We start from the raw sequence: 27,999 nt of genomic DNA on the forward strand, positions 1-27,999 counted from the left end.
TGATGGTCCAGTTCTTTATTTAGAAACCTGATTGTTGAAGAACACGGCGGGTGGGTCTGCACCCCACCTTCTTTGCTGGGACTGTGTCTGAGGTATGTGCAATGGTCTCCCATTTCCTCAGCAACAGAGGTAAAGGATCCTCAACTCAGAAGTGCAGATTGTAGAGGACAGTGGGAACAGGGAAAGGGAGAAGGAACTCCCAAGTCAATCCAAGATATGGGGGATAAAACAACTCCACACAGCAACAGGGCAGGGGTAGGCAGCCACTTTCTTGGAGCCTGCTAAACGCCCTGCTAGTTCAAAAGATCTCACTGAATCTCTAGGTAGGAGGAAGAAAAAACCAACAAGTTGGGGGATAATAGCAAGGAAAGCTGAGGAGGAAAGAAAGAGCATATGAGGGAGCCTGGGAGAGCAAAATCCCAAGCCCGATGAGATGTGAGGCAGCTGGGTAGCTCCAGCAGAACTCACCCCATGCCCTCCACACCCTAGACTGGGGGCTCAGATGCCTACAGCTTAGCTCCTCTTCACCATTTTGCCTTCAGGGCCCCAGGGGTGGGAGATGAGGAGGAGGCAGGGTCATTCAGGAAGACTCTGTACTCTTTGGAGGGTCTTGTTGTGGTAATTTCAGAAGTCAAACTCATCCAGGTCCCCTGTGCCTTCTCCATCTTGAGAGCCCCACACTCGGCGATAGTTGCTCTCCAGTTCTTTTTGCCGCTGGCGCTCTTTGTGGGCTTCTTCAGCTCCTTGCACCTGGTGGGAGGATAGGGGTAAGCAGGAGATGCTGTCCGGGGGACAAGGGAAGTGCTGGGTGCCTCAGGATCCAGAGAGGTCCCGAGACTGGCAGTAGTGAAGGCAGAGACTAGGAACACAGATTCCTAAGGGGCTCTTCCTGAATGGCAGGCAGCCCATACTCAGCCAGAACATTAGCTTTGCTTTACAGTCTTACAGACCACAGCTCAGCATGGGGCAAGGCTGGGACATGCCATTGTGACTCTAAACCATACTCCCAGCAGCACAATGTGCTAGAAGAGGGAAGGCTGGAGTTGGAGACTTGGGTAGGATGCCTCACCAAAATATTGAAGAAAATCTCCTTGAGGTTTTTCGTGTCCTCATCAGTTAGCCAACGTGCATCCTCCTCAGTCCCTTCAGCCCCAGGGCGGACAATTTTGATCTCAATTTTCCCTGTAGAGGAGCAGTATGGGTAATGAGGAGGGAAGGCTGGGAGCCTAAGGGCAGGTCCCCTGCCCCCAGGTTCCCAGCTGAAGTTTCCAGTCCACCTTGACCCAGCCCCTCCACTTCAGGGGCAAGCCCTTCCAACAGCTCTTAATCAGCCCGCCCTCCAGGGCCCACCTTCAGCTGTGAGTCCCTCCCTCTCCAGCAGTTCTTTCACCAGCCCCTCGATTTGTTTCAGTTGTGGGTTTTCCCGTTTCATCTCGAGGACAGTCAGATCCTGATTGGGGCCTCCGTGACGGAGCTTGGTGACCCGGACCCGGACTCTGTGCTCAGGATCCTCCTCTTAGAGGGGGAGACACACAGGGAGACACAAAGCAGAGCCGTGACTCCAGGGTTAGGGGCTAGGGTGGTCACCTCTTCCTAAGCCGTGAATTGGTTTTGGTGGCTATATGTGTCAACATGTAAGTGTGCCAGGGCTCAAAAAAAAAAAAGCCGTCCCCCACATCCCCATCCTGGCCATCACTATAGCATTCTTTCTGCCCATCCCAGCCAGTAATTCTGCTCATCATCTACAGGAAAATGTCTGTTTTCTGAAAGCAAATATCAGGCTGCCTGCACCAACAAAGAAGTTTTGTTTTAAGGAGCAGGCTGGAAAAATGTAGTTTGGCCCTTCACATTCTGGAACTTTAAAGACCTTTCAATGTTTACAGAAAGAATGAGGAAGGTCTGAAACTAGAATGTTCCATTTGGAATGTCTGATCTCCACATCTATGGAATTCCCCTGTGGCATGAACACAAGGGGATACAAGAAAGAAAAACTTTAAAAAGTTTTGTACAGCCTGGTGGCTTATGTGCCACTGGGCTTGCCTATTCATACCCTGACAGCTGGGGACTCTCCCAGTGCAAAGTCCTAAAGTTGACAGACCTCACAGATTGTGGTTTTCAGCATTTATGCTCATGGCCAATCAGATTATATCTATGTGCCAGCCAGAGTGGTAGGCTCTGGATGCACAGAAGCAAACCAGAAATCAAGACAGACATACTTAAAGGCTGCTTTCCAAAAGCATGACTAGGAGGTCATGCAAAGGGAAGACAGTGGTAAGAGGTGTTCTAGAAATCGGGAAGAGACTGTGCACTCTCAGAAGGGAAAGAACACGGTGCCCTCCAGGAACAGTACCAGCTGAGGGATAGAGACAGCAAACCCAGTTGCTCCTTCTCATCTGACAGCTCTCACCTGTAGGGTGGGGTGAGGGTGGAGGCTTTTTGGGGACAACTCTCTTTTTCTTGTACTTTTTCACCAGCTCTGGACTCTGTTTTTCCTCCAGCTTTTTGATGAGTTTGTTAAGTGTGGATGTCAGAGCCAGCATTGCCCGATCACGCTCCGACTCCTTCTTCAGCCCATCTGGGTCCAGCTCCTTTTCTGTCTGAAATGCCCAAGACAGGGCAGAGAGTCAAGGGCCTGGGGAGTTGAGGACAGTGGGCTTGCTTTCCTCTGCAGGATTCTAATAACTGGGTCTTATCCCTTTCTCTATTGTCTCTTCCCTATCACCCCCTTTTAATTAAGTAAACAACCATCATGTTGAAGTGCCCTGTGCCATGACCTGAGCTGTGCTCGGTGCTGTACCATCCTGCCCCATAGGAGCTGGCAACTGTGGGAGTCTCAGGAATAATAGCTGGACTTGCCTCCTGGATGATATTCTCCAGCTCCCGTTCCATGCCAGCCTTCACCTCTGAACGGAACCGCTCTCGGTCTGATGGGAGCAATATCCCTTCCAGTTCCTTCTCAAATTCTCCCAGTAGTTGACGTTCATCCTCATCCTCATCCTCATCTTCATCATTGTCCTCTTCTTCTGCCTCACCCTGATGTTCTGTGTCACCCTTTCCCTTCACTACAGGTTCCTGTTGAGGGGCTTCCATAGCATCATCTCCAGGCTGCTCTTGGCCAGCATTTGGCTTTCCCTGGGTGGAAAGAAAGAAAAACAGTTTTGGAATTCTAGTAGCAAATCATGGGGGATAGACAGGCAGTGGTGGGGTGTATGGGAGGGATTCAGAGTCAAATACAGGAGTCAGCTCTGTCAATTCAGTTCAGATTACAGGAAAGGGGTATCTTTAAATGCTCCCAACCAAAAGATATGACCACTCCTCCCCCAAGCAGGTACCATACCTTTTTTGTTCCACCTTTCAGCTCTTCTATCAATCGAATCAAGTCTGCAGGACTCCGAATAACTTTGACCTGTACGTTGTTCTGAAAATCTGAGATAAGACAATAGGTATGGACTTGTGTTTTAAATTCTGATTCCTTAGGAGAGTCAATGAGAGACCAAAGAGAGGGGCATGGTATCTGTCTGAGAGCTACATGATTGGTAATTGAGATGGGGCAAACACATCCTACAAGGAGTACTGTCCTAAGATGGGTTCTAACAGGGAGATGGATACTAACAAGGTGCTAAGTCTCCAGCTCTTCCACAAACTTCTGAGTGCCTTTCTTTGCAAACTCTGGCTTTTAGGACTACAGAAGAAATTCTGGGGCTAAAGGCTCTTCTTCTCTGGACCTTCTCTCTCTCCTTTCCACAAATATTAACCATTCATTATCTGTTCAGTTCTAGGCATTCTATTATGAATTAAAGATCCAGGTCAAAGTCAACAAGTAGTGGAGCCTCTGAGCTTTGCTATCTCCCTCAAACAGTGTTGCTATCCACAATGAGTACTAACTCAGGTACAAGTGAATTCCCTGGGGCTGGATGTAGCTCAGTGATAGAACATCTGTTTAGCATGCTTGAGGGCTTGGGTTTTAACCCCAACACCAAAAAAAAAAAATTTTCCTGCTGGCCTGTTTAACCTCCCTCCTAGGGGTTAGCTATACCTCTGCTCCCCCCGCCCCCAGTCCTGTTAATCCTACATTACACTCAAGCATAAGCTGTAAAGGAGAAAGAGAGGGTTGACTCACCATCAGGAGGGCCTGGAGCTGGATCCACTGCAGCCTCAAGGTTCAGGTCTTGCTCCTAATTAGGAGAAAAGAGCTGATTCAATCACAAAAGCTTGTTTATGCCTAGCATGCTCTTTAGGAAATGGTTCTGAGGCTATCCTTACATCCCTGGACATATGTAGGTCACCTAATAATGACCTCCCCATCCCAAAGCCCAGGTCCAAGCTCATAAAAGAAGTACATGGGAAGATGGTTCTCACCTCTGCCTGTACCTCTTCTCCTCCTGGAGCCGGGTCCTCTGGATCATGAAGCATCTTCCAAAAATCAGATTCCTTACTGTCATCCTTGGTTGGGCTTGCACCTGGGGAACAGAGAACAGAAGGGAATCTGGAAGGAGGAGAAAAAGGAAAGGAGAAAATAGGATGGGGTATGCTGTCTCCTCAATTGCCAAGAGGTGAGAACCCATGACAATCTTTCAGCCCAGCCTAATCAATCAGTACAGACCAGTAAGATTAGAGGAAAGAAAGAAGTAGAGGTCAGTTTCATGGAACAAGTAAAATCAGGTCTTACCTGCTTTCTTTGGAGGCACTGCCTCAGACTTGGTCTCACTCCACATTTGGGGGTCCAGGTCTTGGAGCTCCTCTGTGATTTTGTCATCATACTGCTTTGACTCTACCAAGAAACAACATGCAACAGGATAGGGACACATTCTTATCTTCCACCTGCACCTCCCTACATCTCTACTTCCTCTTCCAATCACTCACCAGCTTGCCTCTGAAGGTAGGCCATGTACTCCTCAGGCTGCAGGGAGGGGTTACAGAGAATGGCCTGCGGAGCAGCACTGGGTGGAGGACGGAGGAGAGGGTGGGGGCAGAGCCGAGGAGTCCGAATAGTTAGCACATAAGAGCAGGACAAGGGCTCATCCACACGATCAATGTAGTCCCCAGAGATACTTGCACCCTCATCACAAAGGAACTGCCAGGACAGAACGGAAAATATATTGTAATTACTGCCAATAAATGGCTTTAGTCCTTGGAGTAGCTATCTTTTATTATATGCTTATTATGTGTCAGGCACTGTGTATACACTGTGTATATGACACTTCACATGGATTAGCTCAATTGATTGTCATAAAAACCCAACAAGGTTGGTATTAGTATCAACTTTGTGGCTTAAGAAACAGATTTGATGTGGGGAAGAAACTTGTTCAGCTTGACTGGCTCGTAAATGGTAAAACAGGAACCAAAATCAGGCAGCTTAACTGTAGGTAACCAGCCAATTTTTGTTTCATTTACTTATACTTTTTATGAATATACACACACACACACACACACACACACACACACACACACATTCACACACACATACACACTCTCACACACACATACGTTTATTTAGAAATAAGTATAAATTGTTTATGGTAAAGAACAACTTCAAACAGTTCTAAGGTCCTAATTATCATTCAGAAAGACAGTGAAGAGTTTGGCTCAATGGCACATGCCAACAAACCCAGCAATTCAGGAGGCTAAGGCAGGAGAATTGCAAGTTCAAGGCCAGCCTCAGCAACTTATCAAGGTCCTAAGCAACTTAGGGAGACCCTGTCTCAAAATAAAAAAATAAAAAAGGGCTGGAGATGTAGCTTATTGATAAAGTGCTGCTGGGTTAAATCCCCAGTAGCCCCTCTCCCCCCAAAAAGAGTGAAGATACTGATTAATGTTGGCCTTTAATAAATTAAGCACACATTATTGTAATTTGTGTTTACATGATGGCAGTGGGGACTGGGGATTGAACCCAGGAGGTATCTATCACTGAGCCACATCCTCAGCACTATCTATCTGTTTATCTATCCATCCATCTAGCCATACTAGGGATTGAACCCAGGGGTGTTTTAACACTAAGATACATCCCAGATGTGCGCGTGCGCGCGCACATGCGCGCGCACGCACACACACACACACACACACACACACACACACACACACACACACAGACTTTTTTTCTTGAGACAGGGCCTTGCTAAGTTGCTGAGGCTGTCCCAGACTTGCAATCCACCTGCCTCAAGCCTTCTGATACTGCCTGCCCTGCTCTTTCTTTTAATATTTATTTTAAAAATTACAATGGCCATGCCAGGGTGGATATGGTGGTACATGCCTATAATCCCAGTGGCTGGGGGACTGAGGCAGGGGAAAGGAAAGTTTGAGGCCAGCCTGGGCAGTTTAATGAGACACTATTTCAAAATGAAAATCAATCAATCAATCAATCAATGGCTAGGGATATAGTTAGTGGTATATCACCCCTAGCTTCAATCCCAAGTATCAAAAAAGGTAAAAGAAAGAGAGGTCTTATGAGGTACTACTTCTGAAGCATTAGGGGCTGTGCAGTCTTGCTTTAACTTGATAACTGCTAAAAATATAAAAAACAAAACATCCCAAGTCCTTGGAGATTTTCCTAAGGACATACAACAAATGATAAAATATTTAAGAAAATATACTGAATCTTTAACAATAGGAGTTTGTGGCACTCGAGCCATGACCTACTCCTTCCCCATCCCACAGCTCAGTCTGACAGAAGCTCCACTAAGGTGAGTATGGTCAGAAAAATGAGGCTTCCACATTAATCACGGATGTGGTACTTTATAACGAGGCATAGGCTGTCTATATTGCTCAAATCCTCCCTAGATTCAAGTCTTGGAGATTAAATCCCTGGCAAATTTGGACATGAGATCAACAGTTCTCTTCCTCCACTCAGCTCCACTCACAGGGCAGAGGCTTTATCTCAAGTGCAAGAGGATAAGAATCTGAGGACCCTGATTACATTCACTTGAGCTCACTCATAGGGTGAAGGTTTCATAAAAGAAGATGCAAACTGAGAGATCAGAGGCTCTCATCCCTGCTCAGTTCCTTTCTAAAAAAGCAGGATGGTCACTCCTGCAAACTACTGACCCTGACACCAGCTCCACAGCAAGGTCTCAGATTTTGCCCAGGGAGAGAAGATCACAAGAACAGGGAGCTCCAAATCTGTCCAATGGACATGACTTTAAGTGAAACAGAATAGAAAAATTCAAGGTTGCCAAGATAATTCAATGAGATTAATCTTTCCAACAAATGATGCAGGAACAACTGCATACCTGCATTTAAAAAAAAGGAAGGTGACACCCAATTCAAGTCTTCATACATGTACTTTGTATAATGATAACATCACATTCCACCATCCTTGCTAATCCCCTGCCCCCTCCCTTTCCCTCCCAACCTCTCTTCCTATCCTAGAATTAATCCAATTCTCCCATGCTCTCCCTCCCTACCCCACTATGAGTCAACCCCCTTATATCAGAGAAAACATTCGGCATTTGTTTTTTTGGGGGAGATTGGCTGACTTCACTTAGCATTATCTTCTCCAACGCCATCCATTTACCTGCAAATGCCATGGTTTTGTTCTTTTTTAAATGCTGAGTAATATTCCATTGTGTATAAATGCCACATTTTTTTTTTATCCATTCATCCACTGAAGGACATCTAGGTTGGCTCCATAGTTTAGCTATTGTGAACTGTGCTGCTATAAACATTGATGTGGCTGTGTCCCTGTAGTAAGCTGTTTTTAAGTCCTTTGAACATAGTCCAAGAAGAGGAATAGCTGGGTCAAATGGTGGTTCTGGGAATGGAACCACCATTTGACCCAGCTATTTTAAAATATATATTAAAAAAAGAATACATCTCATGGGCTGGGGTTGTAGCTCAGTGGTAGAACACTTGCCTAGCATGTGTGAGACACTGGTTTCGATCCTCAGCACCACATAAAAATAAATAAATAAAACAAAGGTATTGTGTCCAAATACAGCTAAAACATTTAAAAAAAGAGAAATAATAGAGCTCATGAGGTCAGGGACTATGTTTATTATAACTACTCAGCATCATACCTCTGGTCTCTCGGAATTGCCTGGTACACGGTGGTGTGCTCAGAAGAACTTACGGCATGCCATTGTACGACAGGTGCCACGCTAAACCTTTTACTTGCACTAAGTTAAATTTCAGAACAACTCTTTGAGGTATGTGCTGTTATTTCCCAATTTTATAGGTGAGGAAACTGAGGTTTGGAGTGTTCGAACATTTTGCTGAAGGTCACGTGTGTTGAACCAGATCCAGACTGGCTACAGCCCCACTCTTTCTTTCTTTTCTTTTTTTTTTTTTTAATATTTTTTAGTTGTCAATGGACCTTTATTTATTTATTTATTTTAAATTTATTGCTATGTAGTGCTGAGAACCAATCAGTGGTAGAGCGCTTGCCTAGCATGTGTGAGGCACTGGGTTCGATTCTCAGCCCCACTCTTTCAACAGTTGTGCTGTTGTTTTAGTCAGCCCTGCTGGTAGAGCAAAGAACCCCGGTCCAGGCAGCACAGGAATTTATTGCTCATGGTTCTAGAGGAAATCTGGGATCGGTGTGCTGGCATGGTCGGGTTCTGTTGAGGGTCCTTTTCTGGATTGCCAGTGGCTGACTTCTTGTTTCCCCACGAGTGGAAAAGAGAGCTAGCTAGCTCCCTGGGGGCTTCATTGAGGGCTCCAATTTTATGATCTCATCACCTTCCAAAGGCTCCACCTTAGGATTTTAGCATGTGAAATTTTTTGGGGGGAGGACACAAACATGCCGTCCACTGTAGTTACCCATATCAGGCAACTAGTGTATATTAGTGACAGTTCTTACTTTGGTGGTATGTGGCTTATTCTTGTGTTACCCAGGAGAAGGTGAATTTATAAGGGTGAGCACCACGTCTCATCCTTCCACATCAGTGGTCCAGAAAACCAGCTCAGGAAAGCACTGGAACCCAGGCAGTCTGAGGATGCTGGGCATGTTTTGTATCAGGAAAAAAAGAAACAAACACACTGTTCTGAGTTCTCTTACCTTATATACCTTATATACAAACAGAGATATGAAAAATTGTGGTATATATGTGTATTAAGAATTGTAATGCAAAAAACAAGTACATGTATAATGGCATAAATTTATGTGAGCATACTTTATATACAGAGATACAAAAAATTGTGCTCTGTATGTGTAATAAGGATTGTAATGCATTCCACTGTTGTCATGTATTTAAAAATAATAATAAAATCAATAATATATATATATATATATATATATAAAAGGAAGGTGAGCTTCTGCATAATACTACATGCAAAAATTAACTCAAATGGATGAAAGATGTAAAATTTAAAACTCTTACATGAAAAGATAAGTGTTAAGTCTTCATAACTTCAGATGACACTAAAGTTGAATAGCTACAATGTCAAAAGCAAAAGAAACAAAATAAATAAGAAGATAAATTGGACTTCATCAAAATCTAAAGAGTTTGTGGTACAGAGGGCACCATCAAGAATGTGAATTTAGGGTTGGGATTGCAGCTTATTGGTAGAATGCTTGCCTAGCATGTGTGAGGCACTGGGTTTGATCCTCAGCAGTGCATAAAAATAAATAAATAAATAAAGATATTGTGTCCATTTACTATTAAAAAAATTTTTAAGTGTGAATTTATAACACACAGAATGGGAGAAAATATCTAAAAATCATGTATCTGATAAAGAACTTGTATCCAGAAGATATAAAAATGCTTATGCCTCAATAACAATGAGACAAATACCCAAATTAAAAAACAGGAAAATGATCTGATTAGACCAAACAGTAACTCATTGAAAGCTGTTAAAATATATTAATATCACATAAGAGACTTTCAAAAATTACTAAGTTAGGTCACTTTGTAATATTAAAAGGTTCAATTTTGGAAGAAGTTAATTTTAACATTGTAATTCTTTATCTTGTTCTTGTCTGTCTCTCTCAATTTACAGCAGGAAATTTTGTCTGTTTTGTTTACTGAAATATTCCTATAGCAAGGAGAACAATGCCTATCACAGAGAAGCACTTCATAAATATTTGTTGAATAAATAGCCCAAAGATACAAAGAATAACAATTGACAGTATAAGAAGGAATAAATTGAACAACTAATAAGGAATAATACACAAATCCATAATTATATCAGGAGACCAAAAAGGATACAAGAGATTTGAGCAATGTAATTAAAAATTATGACCTGTTAAAATGCATAGTCTACATAGTAGCCAACATTAGAGTATACATTCTTTTCAGGCACAAAAAAAAAAGTCACAGAAATTAATGTATATTGGACTGTTCTACAAACTCAACAAACTTAAAAGGTCTCAAGTTAAATGGTACAACTTATCTGACCACAATTTAATTTAGCAAGAAATCAATAAAAGATAATTAGAATGAAACCAATTATTCAAAGAAGTAACTTACAAAAAACTCACAGTTCAAAGACAACAGTGATGGGGATATAGCTCAGGAGCAGAGTGCTTTTGTGCCTAGCAGGCACCAGGTCCTGGGTGTGATCCCCAGCACCACAGAGGCAATAACAGAAGTAAAAATACATCAATATTTAGAATTGAAAATTATTGTTCATCAAAGCTATGGAACGAAAAGAGAAAGAAAAAGAAAGATATCTAGAATCTGATCAAGACCTACCAGATCTACCAATTTACAGGAAACAACAGGAAGACTAAAAAATACATTAAAAGAAATTCTTGGGGCTGGGGTTGTGGCTCAGTGGTAGAGCGCTTGCCTAGCACGTGAGAGGCCCTGGGTTCAATCCTCAGCCCCACATAAAAATAAAATAAAGATATTGTGTCCAACTACAACTAAAAAATAAATATTAAAAAAAAAGAAATTCTGAGGATGCAACTAGCAAAACCAGACTATGGAAAACTGTTGTATTTCACCATGTAATAGTCACAGACTTTATTTTACAAAAAAAAGGGGGGTGGGATTTTAACTATTATGTGAAGCTTTTTGTGAAAAACAAAACAAAAAACACCTTTTCTCCTCCTGAAAACTCTTTCTTCAGCTGTTTTCATGATGTTTAGTGAACATAAGCATTTTCTGCTTGAAGTCCGCAGAATAGTCTTTTATTTACCCACAATCAGAAAGAAATGCTTCATACATTAATGTATTGCTGGTAGACAAAATTGTAGTTAGCCGTCGTGGGAAGGTTTGAGTCTTACCATATCATGCAACTTAGGCATGGCAGCTTCGTCTGCCCACCTGCTCCTTTTGCACCTATCTCCACTTGAGCCTACAGCTCTTCATTAAGTTGGGTGACAATAGAGGTAGTATTCCAAGGCTCTAAACCACCCAAGTCAGCTTTTGGAAATACACTTAGATTGTGCATCTGCTAAGATTCTAGGTTCATGGCTCATAGTGTAGGAGAAGACAAATGTACATCCATATGCCACTGGTGAATACAGTGCTGCACTGTTTACCTTTTAAGCAGATGTCAAATAGAATCATATCATGCCAGATTATCCAAGTAAGGGTTATAAAAGATTTTTTGGACTGAAAAAACAGGATGTTACAATTATGCAGTGAAATACAGTACAGGAAAAAGTTTCTTCAACGAACTGTGAGGAAATAAGAAAAGATGGAGGGGCTATCAAGATATTAAAGACTTAAGAGCCACAATCTTCCAATATATTAAATGAACCATATTTGGGTTGTGAGTCTAAGAAGCCTCCTTACCTACCTACCTACCTATAGAAATATGATAATTAAACTTAGAAAATATCACAAATTGGATGGTCATAAGAAATTATTATTTTTAAAAAATCTTTTCTTTGTATTTTATTAATTTTTAGTATGATATGGCATATACTTAAGTTTTTAAGAGTTCTTAACTTTTAGGGTTATAGAAATATTTATAAATGAGCTGGGCTTGATGGCACATGCCTGTAATGCCAGCAGCCTGGGAGGCTGGGGCAGGAGGATGCCCAAGTTCAAAGCCAGTTTCAGCAACTTAGCAAGGCCCTGACCAACTTAGTGAGACTCTGTCTTAAAAGATAAAAAGGGGCCTCGCATGATGATAGACACCTGTAATCCCAGTGGCTCAGGAGGCTGGGACAAGAGGATCTGGAGTTCAAAGCTAGCCTCAGCAACAGGAGGTGCCAAGCAACTCAGTGAGACCCTGTCTCTAAATAAAATACAAAACAGGGTTGGGGATTTGAGGATGTTGCTCAGTGGCCAAGTGCCCTTGAGTTCAATTCCTGTACCCCCCACCCCCCGCCAAAATAAAAAAGATAAAAGGGGCTGGGGATGTGGCTCAGTGGTTAAGAGCCCTTGGATTCAATCCCTGGTACCCCCAAAATGAAAAAGAAATATTATATTATTATATTCATAAATGAAATAATATGATGTCTGTGATCCACTTCTATATTTTCTGGAGTAGAGGTGGTAGTGGGGGGGAAGTAGGCAAGGGGGTAAATGAAATGGCTTGGCCATATTTGTTGAAGCTAGGTAATACGCAGCCTGTAACAGCACAATTATCTCTGACTTTATGTGTTTTTATATTTATTTTTTTGGGGGGAGGGGTTTCACTATATTGCCCTGCTTAGCCTCAAATTCCTGGGCTCAAGTGATCCTCAGTCACTTCTGCCTCAGTCACCCAAGTAGCTGACATTATAGGTATATAGCATCATCTCTAGTTTGATTTTTATAATTGTTCCTTTCTTTATTTCTTCTTCTTCTTCTTTTATACTAGGGATAGATCACAGGGCCATGCACATGCTAGGCAAGTGCTATCCCACGGAGCTACATGCCCAGCCCAGTAAGATTTTAAAAACTAAGCCTTAAATATACATAACCTACACCCAGAAATTATACTTAGGATATATTTACACATGCACAGGTATGTAATATAATAATTTTTTTTTTGTACCAGGGATTGAACCCAGGGGCATTTGTATTTTATCTAGAGACAAGGTATCGCTGAGCTGCTTAGGGCTTCACTAAGTAGCTGAGGCTGGCTTTGAATACATTATCTTCCTGCCTCAGCTTCCCAAGCTGCTGGGATTACAGTCATGTAACACTGTGCCCAGCGTCTATAATAATCTTTTTTAGTTGTAAATGGATGCAATACCTTTATTTTGTTTATTTTTGTTGTTGTTGTTTTGTTTATTTTTATGTGGTACTTAGGATGGAACCCAGTGCCTCACATATGCAAGGCAAGCACTCTACCCCTGAGCCCCAGCCCCTATAATAGCAAGGCCCTAAGCAACTTTGAACTCTCGAGAAATTAATTTTTTAATAAATAAAAGAAAAAGTAGGCCCTAATCTCCATCATATGGGATTAGGCCCCAACTTCCTTTTTTTTTTTTTTTTAAAAGAGTGAGAGAGGGGGGGACAGAGAGAGAGAGAGAGAGAATTTTAACATTTATTTATTTTTTTTCTTAGTTCTTGGCGGACACAACATCTTCGTTTGTATGTGGTGCTGAGGATCGAACCTGGGCCGCACGCACGCTAAGCCAGCGCGCTACCGCTTGAGCCACATCCCCAGCCCCTCCCAACTTCCTTAATAAGACTCCTATAGCACAAGAATTAAAATCAAGAATCAATAAATGAGATGGATTCAAACTAAAAAGTTTCTTCTCAGCAAAAGAAACAATCTGTGAGGTGAATAGAGAGCATACATCTTGGGAGCAAATTTTGACCCCTCACACATCAGAGAGATCACTAATCTCTAGGGTATATAAAGAATTCAAAAAGCTAAACACCAAAAAACCAAATAACCCAATCAATAAATGAGCCAAGGACCTGAACAGACTTCTCAGAAGATGATATTCAATCAATCAACAAATATATGAAAAAATGTTCATCATTGCTAGCAATTATAGAAATGCAAATCAAAACTACTCTAATTTTTCATCTCACTCCAATCAGAATGGCAGCAATTATGAATACAAACATCAATAAGTGTTGGTGAGGATGTGGGGAAAAAGGTATGCTCATACACTGCTGGTGGGACTGCAAATTGGCACAGCCAATATGGAAAGCAGTATGGAGATTCTTTGGAAAACTAGGAATGGAACCACCATCTGACCCAGCTATCTCTCTCCTCAGTCCATACCCAAAGGACTTAAAAACAGCATACTACAGGGACTCAGCCACATCAATGTTTATAGCGGCACAATTCACAATAGTTAACTTGTGGAACCAACCTAGATGCCCTTCAGTAGATGAGTGGATAAAAAAAATGTGGCATTTATACACAATGGAATAGTACTCAGCAATAAAAGAATAAAATCATGCCACTTGCAGGTATATGGATGGAGTTGGAGAATATAATGCTAAGCAAAGTTAGCCAATCCCAAAAAACCAAATGCTGAATGTTTTCTCTATGGGAGAAATAGACGAACCCCAGATAGGGCAGAGGGGTGAGAGGGGAAAGGAGCGGGCATGGGGTTAGAAATGATAGTGGAATGTGATAGTCATCATTATCCAAAGTACATGTATGAAAATATGAATGGTGTGAATATACTTTGTATATAACCAGAGATATGAAAAATTGTGCTCTATATGTATAATATGAATTGTAATGCATTCTATTCTGCTGTCATATATAAATTTTTTTAAAAATTAATAATTTTTTTTTTCAGTGATGGGGATTAAATCTCATGAACTCTACCACTGAGATATAACTCCAGGCCCACATTTTTTTTTTTAAGTTGTAGATGGACACAAGTTATTTATTTATTTATTTATTTATTTAGTGGTGCTGAGGATCAAACCCAGTGCTTCATGTGTGCTAGGTGAGTACTCTACCACTGAGCCACAACCCCAGCCCCCAATTTTTATTTTAATGACATAATTGTTCATATTTATGTGATATAGTGTGATAACTTGATACATGTAGACAATGTGTAATGATCAAATCAAAGCAATTAGCATTTCTTTATCCTTAAATACTTTTTTTTTTTTTTGGCACTGGTAATTGAACCTAGGGGCACTTAGCCACTAAGCCATATCCCCAGCCCTTTTTAATATTTTATTTAGAGACAAGTCTTGCTGAGTTGCCTAGGGACTCACTAAATTGCTGAGGCTGGCTTTCAACTTCTAATCTCCTGTCTCAGCCTTTTCAGCCACTGGGATTACAGGCATGTGCCACTGTGCCCAGGTAAACATTTATTTTATAAATAATCTTTGTGATAACAAAATATTGGAGGAAAAGCTATTTAAATTAGTATAGTAATGGTGACAGGACAATGGAACATACATGTAATGGAATATTATACAGCTGTAAAAACAAATAAGAAAGCACTAGATGTACTGCTATTGAAAGATCTCTAAGAATTATTGTCAAGGCAAATAGAAACAAGGAAGAGGTATACTTATTATATTTTGTGTATAAAGAGAGAGAAAGGAATTCAGAATCTTTATTAAGGCAAGTTGAGAAATGAGCAAGTGAGAAATAAATCTGGGAAGGATACTTTTCACTGTATGTCTTTTTATACTTTCTGGGCTTTATATCATGGGAAAATAATATCTATTTAATAATTAGATAAGGAATTTGAAATAGCCATAAAAACTTGTCAGAGATATAAGTAGTACTTGCAGAAAAATTTATAAGAGGGCTGGGGATGTGGCTCAAGCGGTAGCGCGCTCGCCTGGTATGTGTGCGGCCCGGGTTCGATCCTCAGCACCACATACCAACAGGGATGTTGTGTCCGCCGAGAACTAAAAAATAAATATTAAAAATTCTCTCTCTCTCTCTCTCTCTCTCTCTCTCTCTCTCTCTCTCTCTCTCTCTCTCCTCTCACTCTCTTAAAAAAAAAAAAAAAAGAAAAATTTATAAGAGAGCTATTAGAGAAAAAGAAAAGGTAAAAATGAATGAGATAGGCATTTCAAGAAGTTAAATAACAGCAAAAATAAAAAAGTAAAAGGAAGGAAAGATTAAAGATTAGAGTGGGGACTGAAGGCAGGAGGACTGCGAGTTGGAGGCCACCTCAACAGCTCAGCGAGACCCTCAGTAACTTAGTAAGAGACTTTTTCAAAATAAAAAATAAAAAATGCTGGGGTTGTAGCTTAGTGGTAAAGTACCCCTTGGTTCACAAAGAAAGCGTAGGCCAAGATGACTTTACAGGTGAAATCACATATTTCAAAAATAAAAAGTTCCTATCTTACATAATCCTCAGAACATAGAAAAAATGAAAAGATTTTTGAAATTTTTTTTAAGGTTACCATGATCATTCTAACCAAACATTAGAAGAAGAGTACTAAGAAGGAAAATTACAGGTCAATATCTCTCATTTACTTATATATAAAAGTCCTTTAATTAATTAATTAATTAATTTAGGTATTAGAGATTGAACCTAGGGGCACTTAACAATTGAACCACATCTGGAGCTCTTTTATTTTATTTTCTTTAGTGACAGGGTCTCACTGAGTTACTTTGAACTCTCAATCCTTCTGCCTCAGCTTCCTGAGCTACTGGGATTACAGGTATGCACCACCACACCAGGCATAAAAATCCTCTTAAAAATTAGCAAATTGAAATAGGTGCAGTAATCCCAGAGACTTGGGAGGCTGAGGCAAGAGGATCGCAAGTTCAAAGCCAACCTCAGCAGTTTAGCAAGGCCCTAAGCAACTTAGTGAGACCCTGTCTCAAAATAAAAAATGAAAAGGATTAGAGATGTGTTTCAGTGGTTAAGCACCCCTAGTTCAATCCTCAGTACCAAAATTTTTTAAAAATTAGCAAATTGAATCCTGGAAGATATGAAAAGAATAATCAAGGATAATACATATGACTAGTTAGTTGGGTCCATCTCAAGAATGAAAAATTAGTTCAACATTAGAAAACCTATAAATCATTTAATTTCAAAATTAAAATAGGCTCAAAACATATGGAGGAAAAATTAATAAAACCACCAAATCCACCATTATAGGAGGAATTTCATCATACCCCTTTCAATAATGTTTGATCAATTCAACATAAGATTATAGAAAATTTGAACAATATGATCAGTATCATTGGTTTTGAGACAGGGTTTTGCCATATTTCCTAGCTAGTCTCAAACTTCTAGGCTCAAGATTCTCTTGCTTTAATCTCTTGGGACCACACGTGCACTGCATCCAAGCACTGATTAGAAGCCTAAACTGAGTTATTAGAAAAAAATACATGCTGGGGCTGGGGATATAGCTCAGATGGTAGAATGCTTGCCTTGCATGCACAAGCCCCTGGGTTCGATCCCCAGGAACAAAAAACAAAACAAAACAAAAAAGAAAAAACATATGCTTTCAAGCACAAACATACCATTTTTAAAAATTCATCACAAAGAAAGTTTCAACAATCATCAAAGAATCGTTGACAAAATGGCACATTACAAAATCAACAACAATCTTATAAAAATAACAAAAGCAAAACATACTTGTTTAGAAATATAGTAAGCATAATTTTAAATAAATTCTGAGCAAGGTCAAGATGAAAATGGAAGTACCACATGTCAAAATTTGAGAGATGCAACCAAAATAGTACTTAGAGTGAAAAGAATAGCTATAAATGTATAATTAAGAAAGACTAAAACCAGAGAGGTAAGCATCCCACTCAAGAAGTTACAGGAATAGGGGCTGGAAGTATATAGCTCAGTGGTAGAATGCATGTTTAGCATTTGCAAGACATGCATGCACACTCATACACACATACACACACATACACAGAGTTACAAGAGTAGTTGTAAATCATAATACAGTCAAAAGATTGATCTTTATAATGCATAAAAAGTCCTTATAAATTGAGAAGAAAAAGCTCAATAAGCCAATAAGAAAACAAGCAAAGAACATGGATTATTGAAAGAAAGGAATAAAGGAGAGACAAACAGCTCTTAAATAAGATTACATCTTTTCATAAGAGAAATGCAAATTAAAAACACACTAAGAAATAATTATCATATCCCTGATGATTGGCCAAAATCCAAAACTTTAAAAATATACCAGGTTGGCACGGCTATAAAGAAATTGGCATTCTCATACATTGCTAGAAGGAGATTACTTTACCTAAGCAGGGTAATTTGGCAGTACATACCAAAATTACACAATTCTACTTCCAGGAATTTAATCTACATATATTCAGTAGGTACAAGATTATTCATTGCAGCACTTTTGTGTTAATAAAGATTTAAAACAGGGGGCCAGTGTTATGGTTCAGGGATATGGTTCAGCAGCAACTGATTGAGCATTTGCCTAGTATGCGTGAGGCACTGGGTTCAATCCCACATAAAAGATAAATAAAATAAAGGTATTGTGTCCATATACAACTAAAATTATATATATATATATATATTTTTTTTTTAAAGATTTAAAACAGGGCTAGGAGGACTGGGATAGTGGCTCAGCAGTAGAGTGCTCACCTAGCACATTTGAGGCACTGGGTTTGAGCTTCAGCACCACATATTAATAATAAAATTAAGTTATTGTGTCTACCTAACAGCTAAAAATAATTTTTAAAAAAACAGGGTTGGGTTTGTGGCTCAATGGTAGAGCACTTGCCTAGCACATATGAGGCAATGGGTTAGATCCTCAGCACCATATAAAAATAAAGAAATAAAATAAAGGTATTGTGTCCATCTACAACTGAAAGATATTTTTTAAAAAAATGTAAAATAAGCTAAATGTCCATCAATAGGAAACTGAAGGTACAGATGTATAACAGAAGAGCAGCAACTGAATATAAGAACAAGGGAGGTTTTTATATATTAATCTAGACAGAGCTCAAAGAAATGCTTATATCTTTAAAAATCTGAGAATAGAAAAAGACACTAGCAGTGGGGGCTGGGGAAGTAGATCAGTGGGAGAGCATCAGTTTAGCACGCATGAGGCACTGGGTTCAGTCCCAAGAAACACACACATACACACAGAAAACTACAATGGTTACCCTTTTAATGAAAATGAGAACAGGCTGATGAGAGCCAAGAGGTGTTGAGATTTTTCTCTGTATACTTTTAAAGCACTTTTACATTTGAGCTATTTTAAAAATTATGAAATTTTTAATTGTTGAAAAATACAAAAAGCTAGAATGAGAACAGAATACACAGATAAAAAAGAAAAGGAATAATTAATATAAAATAGTGAAGATATTAATAAAATAATAAAGAAACAATAGAAAAGATAAACAAAATCAAGAACGGTTCTTGGACTAATTAAATAGATAAGTCTCTGGCAACAAAACTGACAAAAGGAGAAAAGGCAAAATCAACATTAGGAATAAAAAAGGGGAAACAGCTATAAGAACAGATTATTAAAAAATAAAAATACTATAATTTTATGCTAATACATTTGAAAATTTAGGCAAATAATAGCTTTGAAATTATAAAAATCTTCATGTGTAGCAAACCTAAAAAGCCTCAATCATTAAATACATAAGTAGTAAAAAATTATACCTCCAATATAACCGTTCTGTTGTATACTGTGGGGCTAGAACAGCCTTACAGAGTTCTATCAGATCTTGAAAGAATATATTAACCTCTACCTTAGCAAACTATTCCAGAGAACTAAAAAGGAGGGAAGTTCCTCAAGGCAGTTTATGAACTCAATATAACTTGATACCAAAACAAATAAGGATAATATAAGAAGAGAAAATTACAAATCCAAATTACTTATGAAAACATCCATAAAAGCCAATTACAGTATTAGGATACTGAATATAGTATCTGTTAAAAATATTTCATGACATCAAACTAAAAAGCTTCTGCATAACAAAGGACAGGGCTGGGGCTGGAACTCAGCAGTAGAGCGCTCACCTGGCACGTGCAAGGTGCTGGGTTCGATCCTCAGCACCACATAAAAATAAATAAATTTAAAGGTATTGTGTCCAATTACAACAACAACAACAAAAACTTAAAAAAAAAAAAAGCTTCTGTACAATAAAGGAAACAAGAAAAAAGAGACTCTACAGAATGGGAGAAAATATTCTAAAACTACATTTGACAAAGGGTTAATAACCAGAATACATAAGGAACTCAGATAATTCCACATTAAAAAAAATCAAATAATATGATTAAAAATAGGCAACAGACCTAAATTGACTTCTCAAAGAAAGACACACATAGCCAACAAGTATATGAAAAGATGCTCAGCATCACTAATTAATTGGGAAATGCAAATCACAATGAGATATCATCTCTCTCCAATTAAAAGTTATTATCAAGCCAGGTGCAGTGGCACATGCACATGTGAGCCTGGGTGACTTGGCAAGACCCAGTCTCAAAATAAAATTTATTTATTTATTTATTTATTTTTAAATTTTTAATATTTACTTTTTAGTTCTTGGCGGACACAACATCTTTGTTGGTATGTGGTGCTGAGGATCGAACCCGGGCCGCACGCATGCCAGGTGAGCACGCTACCACTTGAGCCACATCCCCAGCCCTCAAAATAAAATTTAAAAAACAAAAACAAAAAAACAGGCAGGGGTCAGCCGTGGTGGCACATGCCTGTAATCCCAGTGGCTCGGGAGGTTGAGACAGGAGGATCTCGAGTTCAAAACCAGTCTCAGCAACATCGAGATGCTAAGCAACTTAGTGAGACCCTGTTTCTAAATATTAAAGTACAAAATAGGGATGGATGTGGCTCAGTAGTCAAGTGCTATCCTAGGTTAGTTCAATCCTAGGTTACCCACCACCACCAAAAAAAGAAAAAAAAACTGTGATATTACTAGAATCATGAAAGAAATGAATAGGGATCTAAATTTATTTAATTCCATATTGCTAACAATTTGTATCCAAGCCCTTATGAAGACTGCTCTTTCAACAAATACTATGGGGCTGGGGATGTGGCTCAAGAGGTAGCACACTCGCCTGGCATGCGTGCGGCCCGGGTTCGATCCTCAGCACCACATACAAACAAAGATGTTGTGTCCGCCGAAAACTAAAAAATAAATATTAAAATTCTCTCTCTCTCTCTTAAAAAAAAAAAAACAAATACTATGCACTACTTCTACTAAGGAGGCATGAGGACCATGAAACTTCACCATGCCTGATGGAGTTGGAGGATTTACCCAATCACACAGAAAATTAACTTGGGAGGTCCATGAGGACATAAGAACTAAAAATGAAAAGCAACCAGACAGAAATGCCCTCAGTGTTCTGCCATCAAACCTCCAGAGTCACCAGCAAAAACACCATCCTTTCATTTTAGGTACAACTCCAGAGCCCTCCTCCTGAGGCCAATTGTTCTTCCTGTGTTCTGTTTCTTGGTTCTGTCCATATTCTCTTCTCATTCTTTCTCCTGTACATCAATCTCTCCTGTCTACTGCAATTAATGCTTACCTTTCCCCCATCCTTCACATCCAAACTTCTTCCAAGATTCCCACTTCACTGTCCTCAACATTTACCTTCACTCCATTGAAATTGTTCTGGCAAAGATCACTGAGACTTTTGCCATTGAGTCCAACCAATGGGCTGGTCAGGGGTGATGCGATATAGAGGATCATACTTTTCATCAGGTTCCTTTTCCCCAGCTAACTGAATTTTTTATTTCCATGTAAATATTTTGCTTTTAAAATAATCCTTGTCATCACCTCTATATTAATATACCCCTCTGTGATATGTACTTAATCTGTGATATTATTTATTCTGCTTGTTGTATTGTTTACTTAACATCTATCTCCTGAGGGCAGGACCAGATCTCTTGGTCATCCTTTTATCTCCAGAAATACAATCATAAGCAATTTTCTTTTCTTTTTTTGGTGGGTGGGGGTGGGGTGGGGATAGGGTACCAGGGATTGAGCCCAGAGAACTCAACTACTGAGTCACATACCTAGTCCCCCTTTTTAAAAAATATTTATTTTTTTAGTTTTCAGTGGACTATTTTATTTTTATGTGGTGCTGCGGATTGAACCCAGAGCCCCACGCATGCCAGGCGAGCGCGTTACTGCTTGAGCCACATCCCCAGCCCCCATACCTAGCCCTTTTTATTTTTCATTTTGAGACAGGATCTCACTAAATCTTTTAGGGCCTAAGTTGTTGAGACTGACCTTGAACTTGTGATTCTTCTGCCTCATTCAGCTTCCTGAGTCACGGGGATTATAGGTGAGCACCACCATGCCCAGCTCTTAAGCAGTTTTCAATCCTCCTCTTCCTTCAAAATTCAGAGTAGTCAACACCATGGATCTGTCTTGAGACTCTTTCTGGGTTCCATGTCACTGTAGTCCTCTGTGACCTCTTCTTGGTGAAGCTCTTTTCTGCCAATGTTTTCTATGATGGCTTCCTCAAGTTCTGTCCCCCTTTCCTCACCATATACTGTTTATTTGAAGGATTTCATGGATGCCCATTGTCCTCCATCACAACTGAAATGATGATGACCCCCCATCTCTGGCCTTTCTCCTGAGTTCTAGATCCTGTAGATCCATAGTATCCTCAGAAATCTCTACTTGGACGACTGATGGCCTCTAGAAGTATCATATTCAAAACCAAAGTCATCTTGTTCTTTTACAAGCATTCCTTTTCCCACTATACTTATCTCAGTAAGAAGAACTACCATCTGTCCAGGAATCATTCTTGACTCCTCCTTCTTATGCTATTGATCCCCACCTCTCCCGGAAATATCTTTCTCAATAAATCACTTCTTCATCCCCAAGCCACCTTTATTTCTCACCTGAATTTCTACAGTGTCTATATCTAACCTCTCAATCATTTGCTAATACTCCATCTAGAGTGAGTCTTCAAAACCAAAACTGAATGTCATTGTTAGGTTTACAATACTTCATGGCTCTCCATTATCTTGTGGTTATCCAAATTCCAGTTACAGAGCCCTCATGATCTGTGATCTGTCCCCTAATAACTGCCCAGCCTCATTTTCCACATCTTCTTCCCATGATTATCCCTCCTGTGCACTTTTGGGACATGCCACTGGCTCCTGTTCCCTAGGCCTTTTGTACTTATTGTACCTTTCACCTGGCACTCTTCTTACCCTCTCCTGCCCCACCACATCTGCTGGGCTAGCTTCTCATCCTTCAATCATCAGTTCAAAAGTCACTTTCCCACAAGGACTTCCCTTTATCCTATACTCAGTTCCTCTATTATGTGCTCCCTTGCTGTGCATTTCACCAGTCACAATGTTTATCCCGCTTTGTTGTGATGGAAGCCGTGGGTATCGATGAAATACTTCTAAGAAACAGTATATGGTAAGGAAAGGGGAACAGAACTTTGAGGAAGCCATCATAGAAAGCATAGGCAAAAGGGGGCTTCACCAAAAGAGGATACTACAGTGATATGGGACTCAAAAAGGACTTACCTCAAGGACAGACAAGACCATGATGTTGATCTATCTCCTAAAGGCAGGATGAAGGCTCTCAGTGCACTGGGTACGTGTTCAATAGATAAGAGGAAGATATGGTCTTTGACCTCAGTTACCTAAGCCTACCAAAAGTACAAACACTGAAAGAACTCATTAGAATACAATGATGTTAAATGCTATGATAGTCATGTCTGTATGTAGATGCTGGAGGGTATACAGATGTGAATGTCTGTATGTGAAGGACCAAAGGAACTCAGCTTTCTGGGTTATTCAAGAAAGGTGACATTTTAACTGGCTTATAACTCATTCCATTCATTCAATGGAAAAGTGGATACTACTTGGTGCCAAGCACCACTGTAGGCACTGAGGATACAGCAGAAAATAAGGCAGACTGTCCCTTCCTTCTTGGATCTTATTTTAATAGGGTTATACAGAAACAGATATTAAACAATTTCAGATAATGATACATGCCTTGAAACACTATCATTGTAAAACACTGTAGCTGCTTACCAGGATGGGAGTGGAAATGTGTGTGTATCAGATCTCCCTATATAGGTGTCATTTAATTATATCCTGAATGAGGAGATAGAGCCAGCCTTTGGAATACTTGTGGGATGAATGTTCTAGGCAGAGGGAACTATGAGACACATTGGTTCAAAGGACAGAAATAAGGCCAGTGTGGCAGAAACACAATGAGTATTTTTATCTCCAGCCTATATCTTGTCCCTGAATTCCTGAGTCACAGAGCTAACTGCCAAATGAAAATCACTACTGGGATGTCTAACAGGCATCTCGACCTTCATATGTCCAAAACTAACCTAATTTCTTCCCTTCACCCTGCTCCTTCACACTTCAATAAGAATAATTCTATCATTTCAGTTGCTCAAGTTAAAAACCTGGGAATCATCCTTACCTCTGCCCCACAGTCAACCCATTAACAAATTTTATTTGCTCTACCTTCAAAATATATCTAGAATCTGTTTCCCACCACTTCCACTGCTACTACCCTAGTCAGTGCTAAAGCTTTGGATAGTATTCTTTGTACAAAGTGGAATCACAGAAGGTTTCTAGCACTGAGAAGAAACAAGTGGTTCTAGTGATATGTCAGAGTTAGCTCAATTAGCTCACAAGAGCCAAGTGGCAAATTTTTGCAAATGTTGCAAGATGGATTATATCACATTGATAGGAGGGAATATTTATACCACAGATATTGATTGGCAAAAGCTGCAAATCAGAGCTTCTCACCGATTCGGGGATATGCGTATTCAACACTTGCCAGCACCCAATTGCCTGTGCAAATCTTTATTACAGAAAAATAACTGATTGGTGCCATGTGGTTCTCTACAGGTGTGTATGTTTTTGACTGTATTAGAATCACCTGAACTTTTTCTACCATATAGCTGCTTGACTGCCTACCTGTCTGTCTCCACTCAGTTAAGGACTACCAGATTAGAACTGCATGTTAAGAGGTTACTGATAGTGATGCAGATGAAATGAAGACACCAATCATAAGAAAGGAGAATTTTAGAAATACCTAGTTAAAATCATGAATGGGCTTTGTCATTCACTCTGAGAGAACTAGATTCCTTTCTTTCATCTTAGTTCTTAGTTGGTAATTACAGACACCAGCACACAATTGTCTGTGAAAATCAAAAGACTTTGATTCTTTTGTTAGCCATCTGTCTTCCTCTCTAGATGGTGCATTACTGAAGGTCACTAAATCTTCACATCTGAGACCATTGCCTCAACACCCAACTATAAGACCTTCGTAAAGAGATGTTAAATGAAGAATGCAGAACAATGAAGCCAAGTGAATTGGCACATGTCTGGATTCCCAGCGATTTGTAGGCTAGGAAGGAAGATTGCAAGTTCAAGTAGCCTTCAGTTCAACTAGCCTCAGCAACTTAGCAACATCCTGTTTCAAAAATTAAAAACAAAAAGGACTACGGATGTAGCTCAGTGGTAAAGTGCCCCTGGGTTCAATCCCTGGTAGCCCCCCCCCCCAAAAAAAAGAAAGAAAGAAAAGGCAGGACAATGAAAGAGGAAGAGTCAAGAACTGACACCCAGGTTTACAGCTTATGTGACAAAAAGAAGGAATGTGGATGAGGGTACACTAACAGGAGGGGAGGATCTGGAAAATGTTGACTTGAAATACCTCTGAACAGTCAGACAATGACATCTAACTAGCAGGGAAATGAGTCTTAAACTTTGGGTTCAGGCTCTAGGACAGATCTTCTCAACTAAACATGCAACACTACCTCCCTCCCTTGGAATGTGGATTGTCAATGAGTCTCTTCCTCAAGACTCACCCGAACCTCAGCCTCCCGGGGCCTTCCATTGAGGTCACACTTGGATCCATTACCATAGGTCTGGCTGTGGTAGCGTTTCAGCCGATGCTGCTTGGAGGCCTGGAGAAGACATCAGGTGATGGGGGGAACATAAGAAAGACAGCAAGGTGGAAAAAGGCACTGTGCCCCCACAGGGACTTTGAGAATCCAAGCCCTAGGGGACTTTGTCTTGATGGCTACCAAGCCCCAAGAAACACATCAGCTAATCCTCCCCTTGTCCCAAATGTCAGTCTGTAGTCAGATCCATCTCTCTCCCAACCCCACACTTCTCCCACCTTGGCTGTCTCATCATCCCAGTCGAAGGCCGATTGATAGTAGCCAAGATAGAGGACGTCACCTTTGATCTCTGAATCTGTAAGAAAAACCACAATGAAGTATGTTATTCTCTCTCTCTCTCTTTTTAAATACTAGGGATTAAACCCAGGGCCTCATGCAAGCCAGGCAAGTGCTCCACCACTGAGCCACACCCCCACCCCATGTCATTCTCTCTTAAGAGGACAGAAAAACCATAACCAGGCTCAAAATAACATGGTGAGTGCTCAACAGGACAGGAAACAGTGTTGAGCATCCAGGTGAACATAGGCCTCAATTGTACAAGTTTTTCAGAGCATAGAAATTGTTCAATATCCGCATATGTTTAAGGATCTTATCCTTAGTAAATCTTGATAAAAATGAATGGAAAAAAAAGACTAGAAGAGAAGGAGACTGGGGAGGTAGGTCACCTTCTTTGTTAGGGTGCTGAGAACTTAGGGAAAATGTAGGAGTGATTCACCTTCCATGTGATACTGCTGGATGTGGCGTCCATAACAGAATTCATACGTCCACCAGTCCTTGGTCTGATAATTAAAAAATGAAAAATCAGGGGGACAGAGTGCAGATCCCTTTTCTTAGAACCAGAATCTTCTGGCTCATCTACTTCTCTCCCTCTACTTCCATACTAATTTTTCAAGACTCTCAGTGAGCAGGGACAGCTGTTTTCTTTCCACGATGGGAGATATATCTCTAAAATCCGGCTGTTTTCCACCTGTAATCTTTCCATTTCTCCTGTTTTAAATTTTTTAAATACTTCCCCCTCCTCATAAAGAAAAGAAGTCATGGTATCCTAGAAGCATTCAGACCAGGGAAACAGAGAAGGCCCTAAAATCAAGTATTACTTGAACTTCTACCCCATTTCTTGCACTATTTTAGCCACTAGGGATACAGCTTTGACAAGATAAATTCCCTGACCTCATTAGTGCTAGTTTTCAGACCAACAATAAACAAACTGATTCACCTAATAAAATGACTTTGGATCACGAAGAATGATATGATGAAAATAAAGTGGGATACTGGGGCACAGGGTGATAGGATAGGTGGTAACTTATGTCGGCTTCTCTAATGAAGGGCCTGCCCGTTCTACCCACACTGACCTTCTTTAGGCACCTCAATCTTGTTTTAACCTAGTTTGAGATATTTTATCCTCTCTTCTATATTTAGCAAAGTGTTATAGAATCTTTGCTTCTTTCTTGTCTGGATTATTATGTCTAGTCCAACAAAAGCCTCAACTCCTACAGGTCCTCTAGATCCTGCTCCACTGTTCTTAGATGGACTGTTAGTTCCCAAGCCCTCGTTCCATTCATCCCAATTTCTTTCACCTTCAGCAGGCAGGGAGCATCTCTCATTGGGCTCAACAACTCAGGGATCCCAGGCCCTTGGTAGGCAGGTGCCTCCTCCTCCCTTTCACGCTGGAAGTGAATAGCTCCAGCTGGCAGGCGACACTCGTAGCGCTGTTTGTACTTAGAAGAAACAATCACGACGTCCGAAGCCTGGGAAAGAAGGGAGGGTCGGGGACATGGAAGCAAAGAGAGTCTGGTATCAGAGAGAACAACGAGATCCCTCTTCAGACCCTGGGGAAGAGCCCAGCCGAAGACAAATCCTCCAGCTGTACTGGGGTATGTGTGTGTTGGGGGCGGGTGGAAGGATACTCCCACTTATCCACTGGGGCGGAGTCTCAAGTGTTTTCTTGAGGAACTGGAACCTGAGGCCGACAGTAGGAAGCCCCACCCCTCCCATGCTGGGTCTCTGGGGGAATGCGTCTGCCTGAGATCCCCAGGTGTCACCGTAAAAGCCCTACCTACGCTTCTGGACTCCCTTAGTCTCCTACCCCAGATTCCGCAGCTGCCCTTTCTCCTCTACCTTTCCTCCTCTTCCTCTTCTTCCCAGGACCCTCGTCCCTTCTACGCCTCCTCACCTGCCCTCCCAAGACAGGCAACGGCAGGATCTGTATCCCATATCGCATTTCACTCAGTTCTTCCAGATTCAGGCTCCCAACACCGCCTGTCAGGCTTGCAGGTAATAGGAAACCCAGAAACAGCAGCCCCAACAGACTGGACAGCAGCGTTTCCGCCGCCATCTTTCGTTCCCTTTCTTATCCCGACACTCCTTCCGCCCTA

At 40.6% G+C, this 27,999-nt stretch overlaps 1 protein-coding gene across 3 annotated transcripts; it reads right to left on the bottom strand.

Annotated features, from left to right (window-relative positions):
• Positions 1 to 27,999, bottom strand: Os9 (OS9 endoplasmic reticulum lectin). 3 transcript variants are annotated; one of them, XM_078053247.1, is made up of 15 exons: positions 27,798 to 27,999; positions 27,202 to 27,372; positions 26,340 to 26,403; positions 25,843 to 25,919; positions 25,529 to 25,627; positions 4,864 to 5,074; positions 4,670 to 4,771; positions 4,360 to 4,460; positions 4,121 to 4,175; positions 3,338 to 3,426; positions 2,853 to 3,132; positions 2,408 to 2,593; positions 1,351 to 1,515; positions 1,070 to 1,182; positions 1 to 750 (listed from the first exon to the last, which is right to left on the bottom strand). In XM_078053247.1, the coding sequence occupies exons 1-15, from the start codon at positions 27,957 to 27,959 to the stop codon at positions 625 to 627; spliced, it is 2,001 nt and encodes a 666-aa protein (XP_077909373.1). In that variant the 5' UTR covers positions 27,960 to 27,999; the 3' UTR covers positions 1 to 624. The 3 variants fall into 3 exon arrangements, with proteins under 3 accessions (XP_077909373.1, XP_005335749.1, XP_013218528.1); XM_005335692.5 differs by having other exon boundaries at positions 2,408 to 2,597; positions 2,857 to 3,132; positions 27,798 to 27,998; XM_013363074.4 differs by lacking the exon at positions 1,351 to 1,515 and having other exon boundaries at positions 2,408 to 2,597; positions 2,857 to 3,132; positions 27,798 to 27,998.

Source organism: Ictidomys tridecemlineatus, chromosome 6, assembly GCF_052094955.1.
Source record: "Ictidomys tridecemlineatus isolate mIctTri1 chromosome 6, mIctTri1.hap1, whole genome shotgun sequence".
Lineage (NCBI taxonomy): Eukaryota > Metazoa > Chordata > Mammalia > Rodentia > Sciuridae > Ictidomys > Ictidomys tridecemlineatus.

Bases quoted from the DNA above. Each gene is read 5' to 3' on its own strand.
- Os9 (XM_078053247.1), bottom strand. From the start codon at position 27,959: ATGGCGGCGGAAACGCTGCTGTCCAGTCTGTTGGGGCTGCTGTTTCTG. The intron at 4,772-4,863 runs GTGAGTGATTGG...GTTTCTTGGTAG, and splicing joins CTACCTTCAGAGGCAAGCTG to AGTCAAAGCAGTATGATGAC. The intron at 751-1,069 runs GTGAGGCATCCT...TCCTCCCACCAG, and splicing joins AGATTTTCTTCAATATTTTG to GTGCAAGGAGCTGAAGAAGC.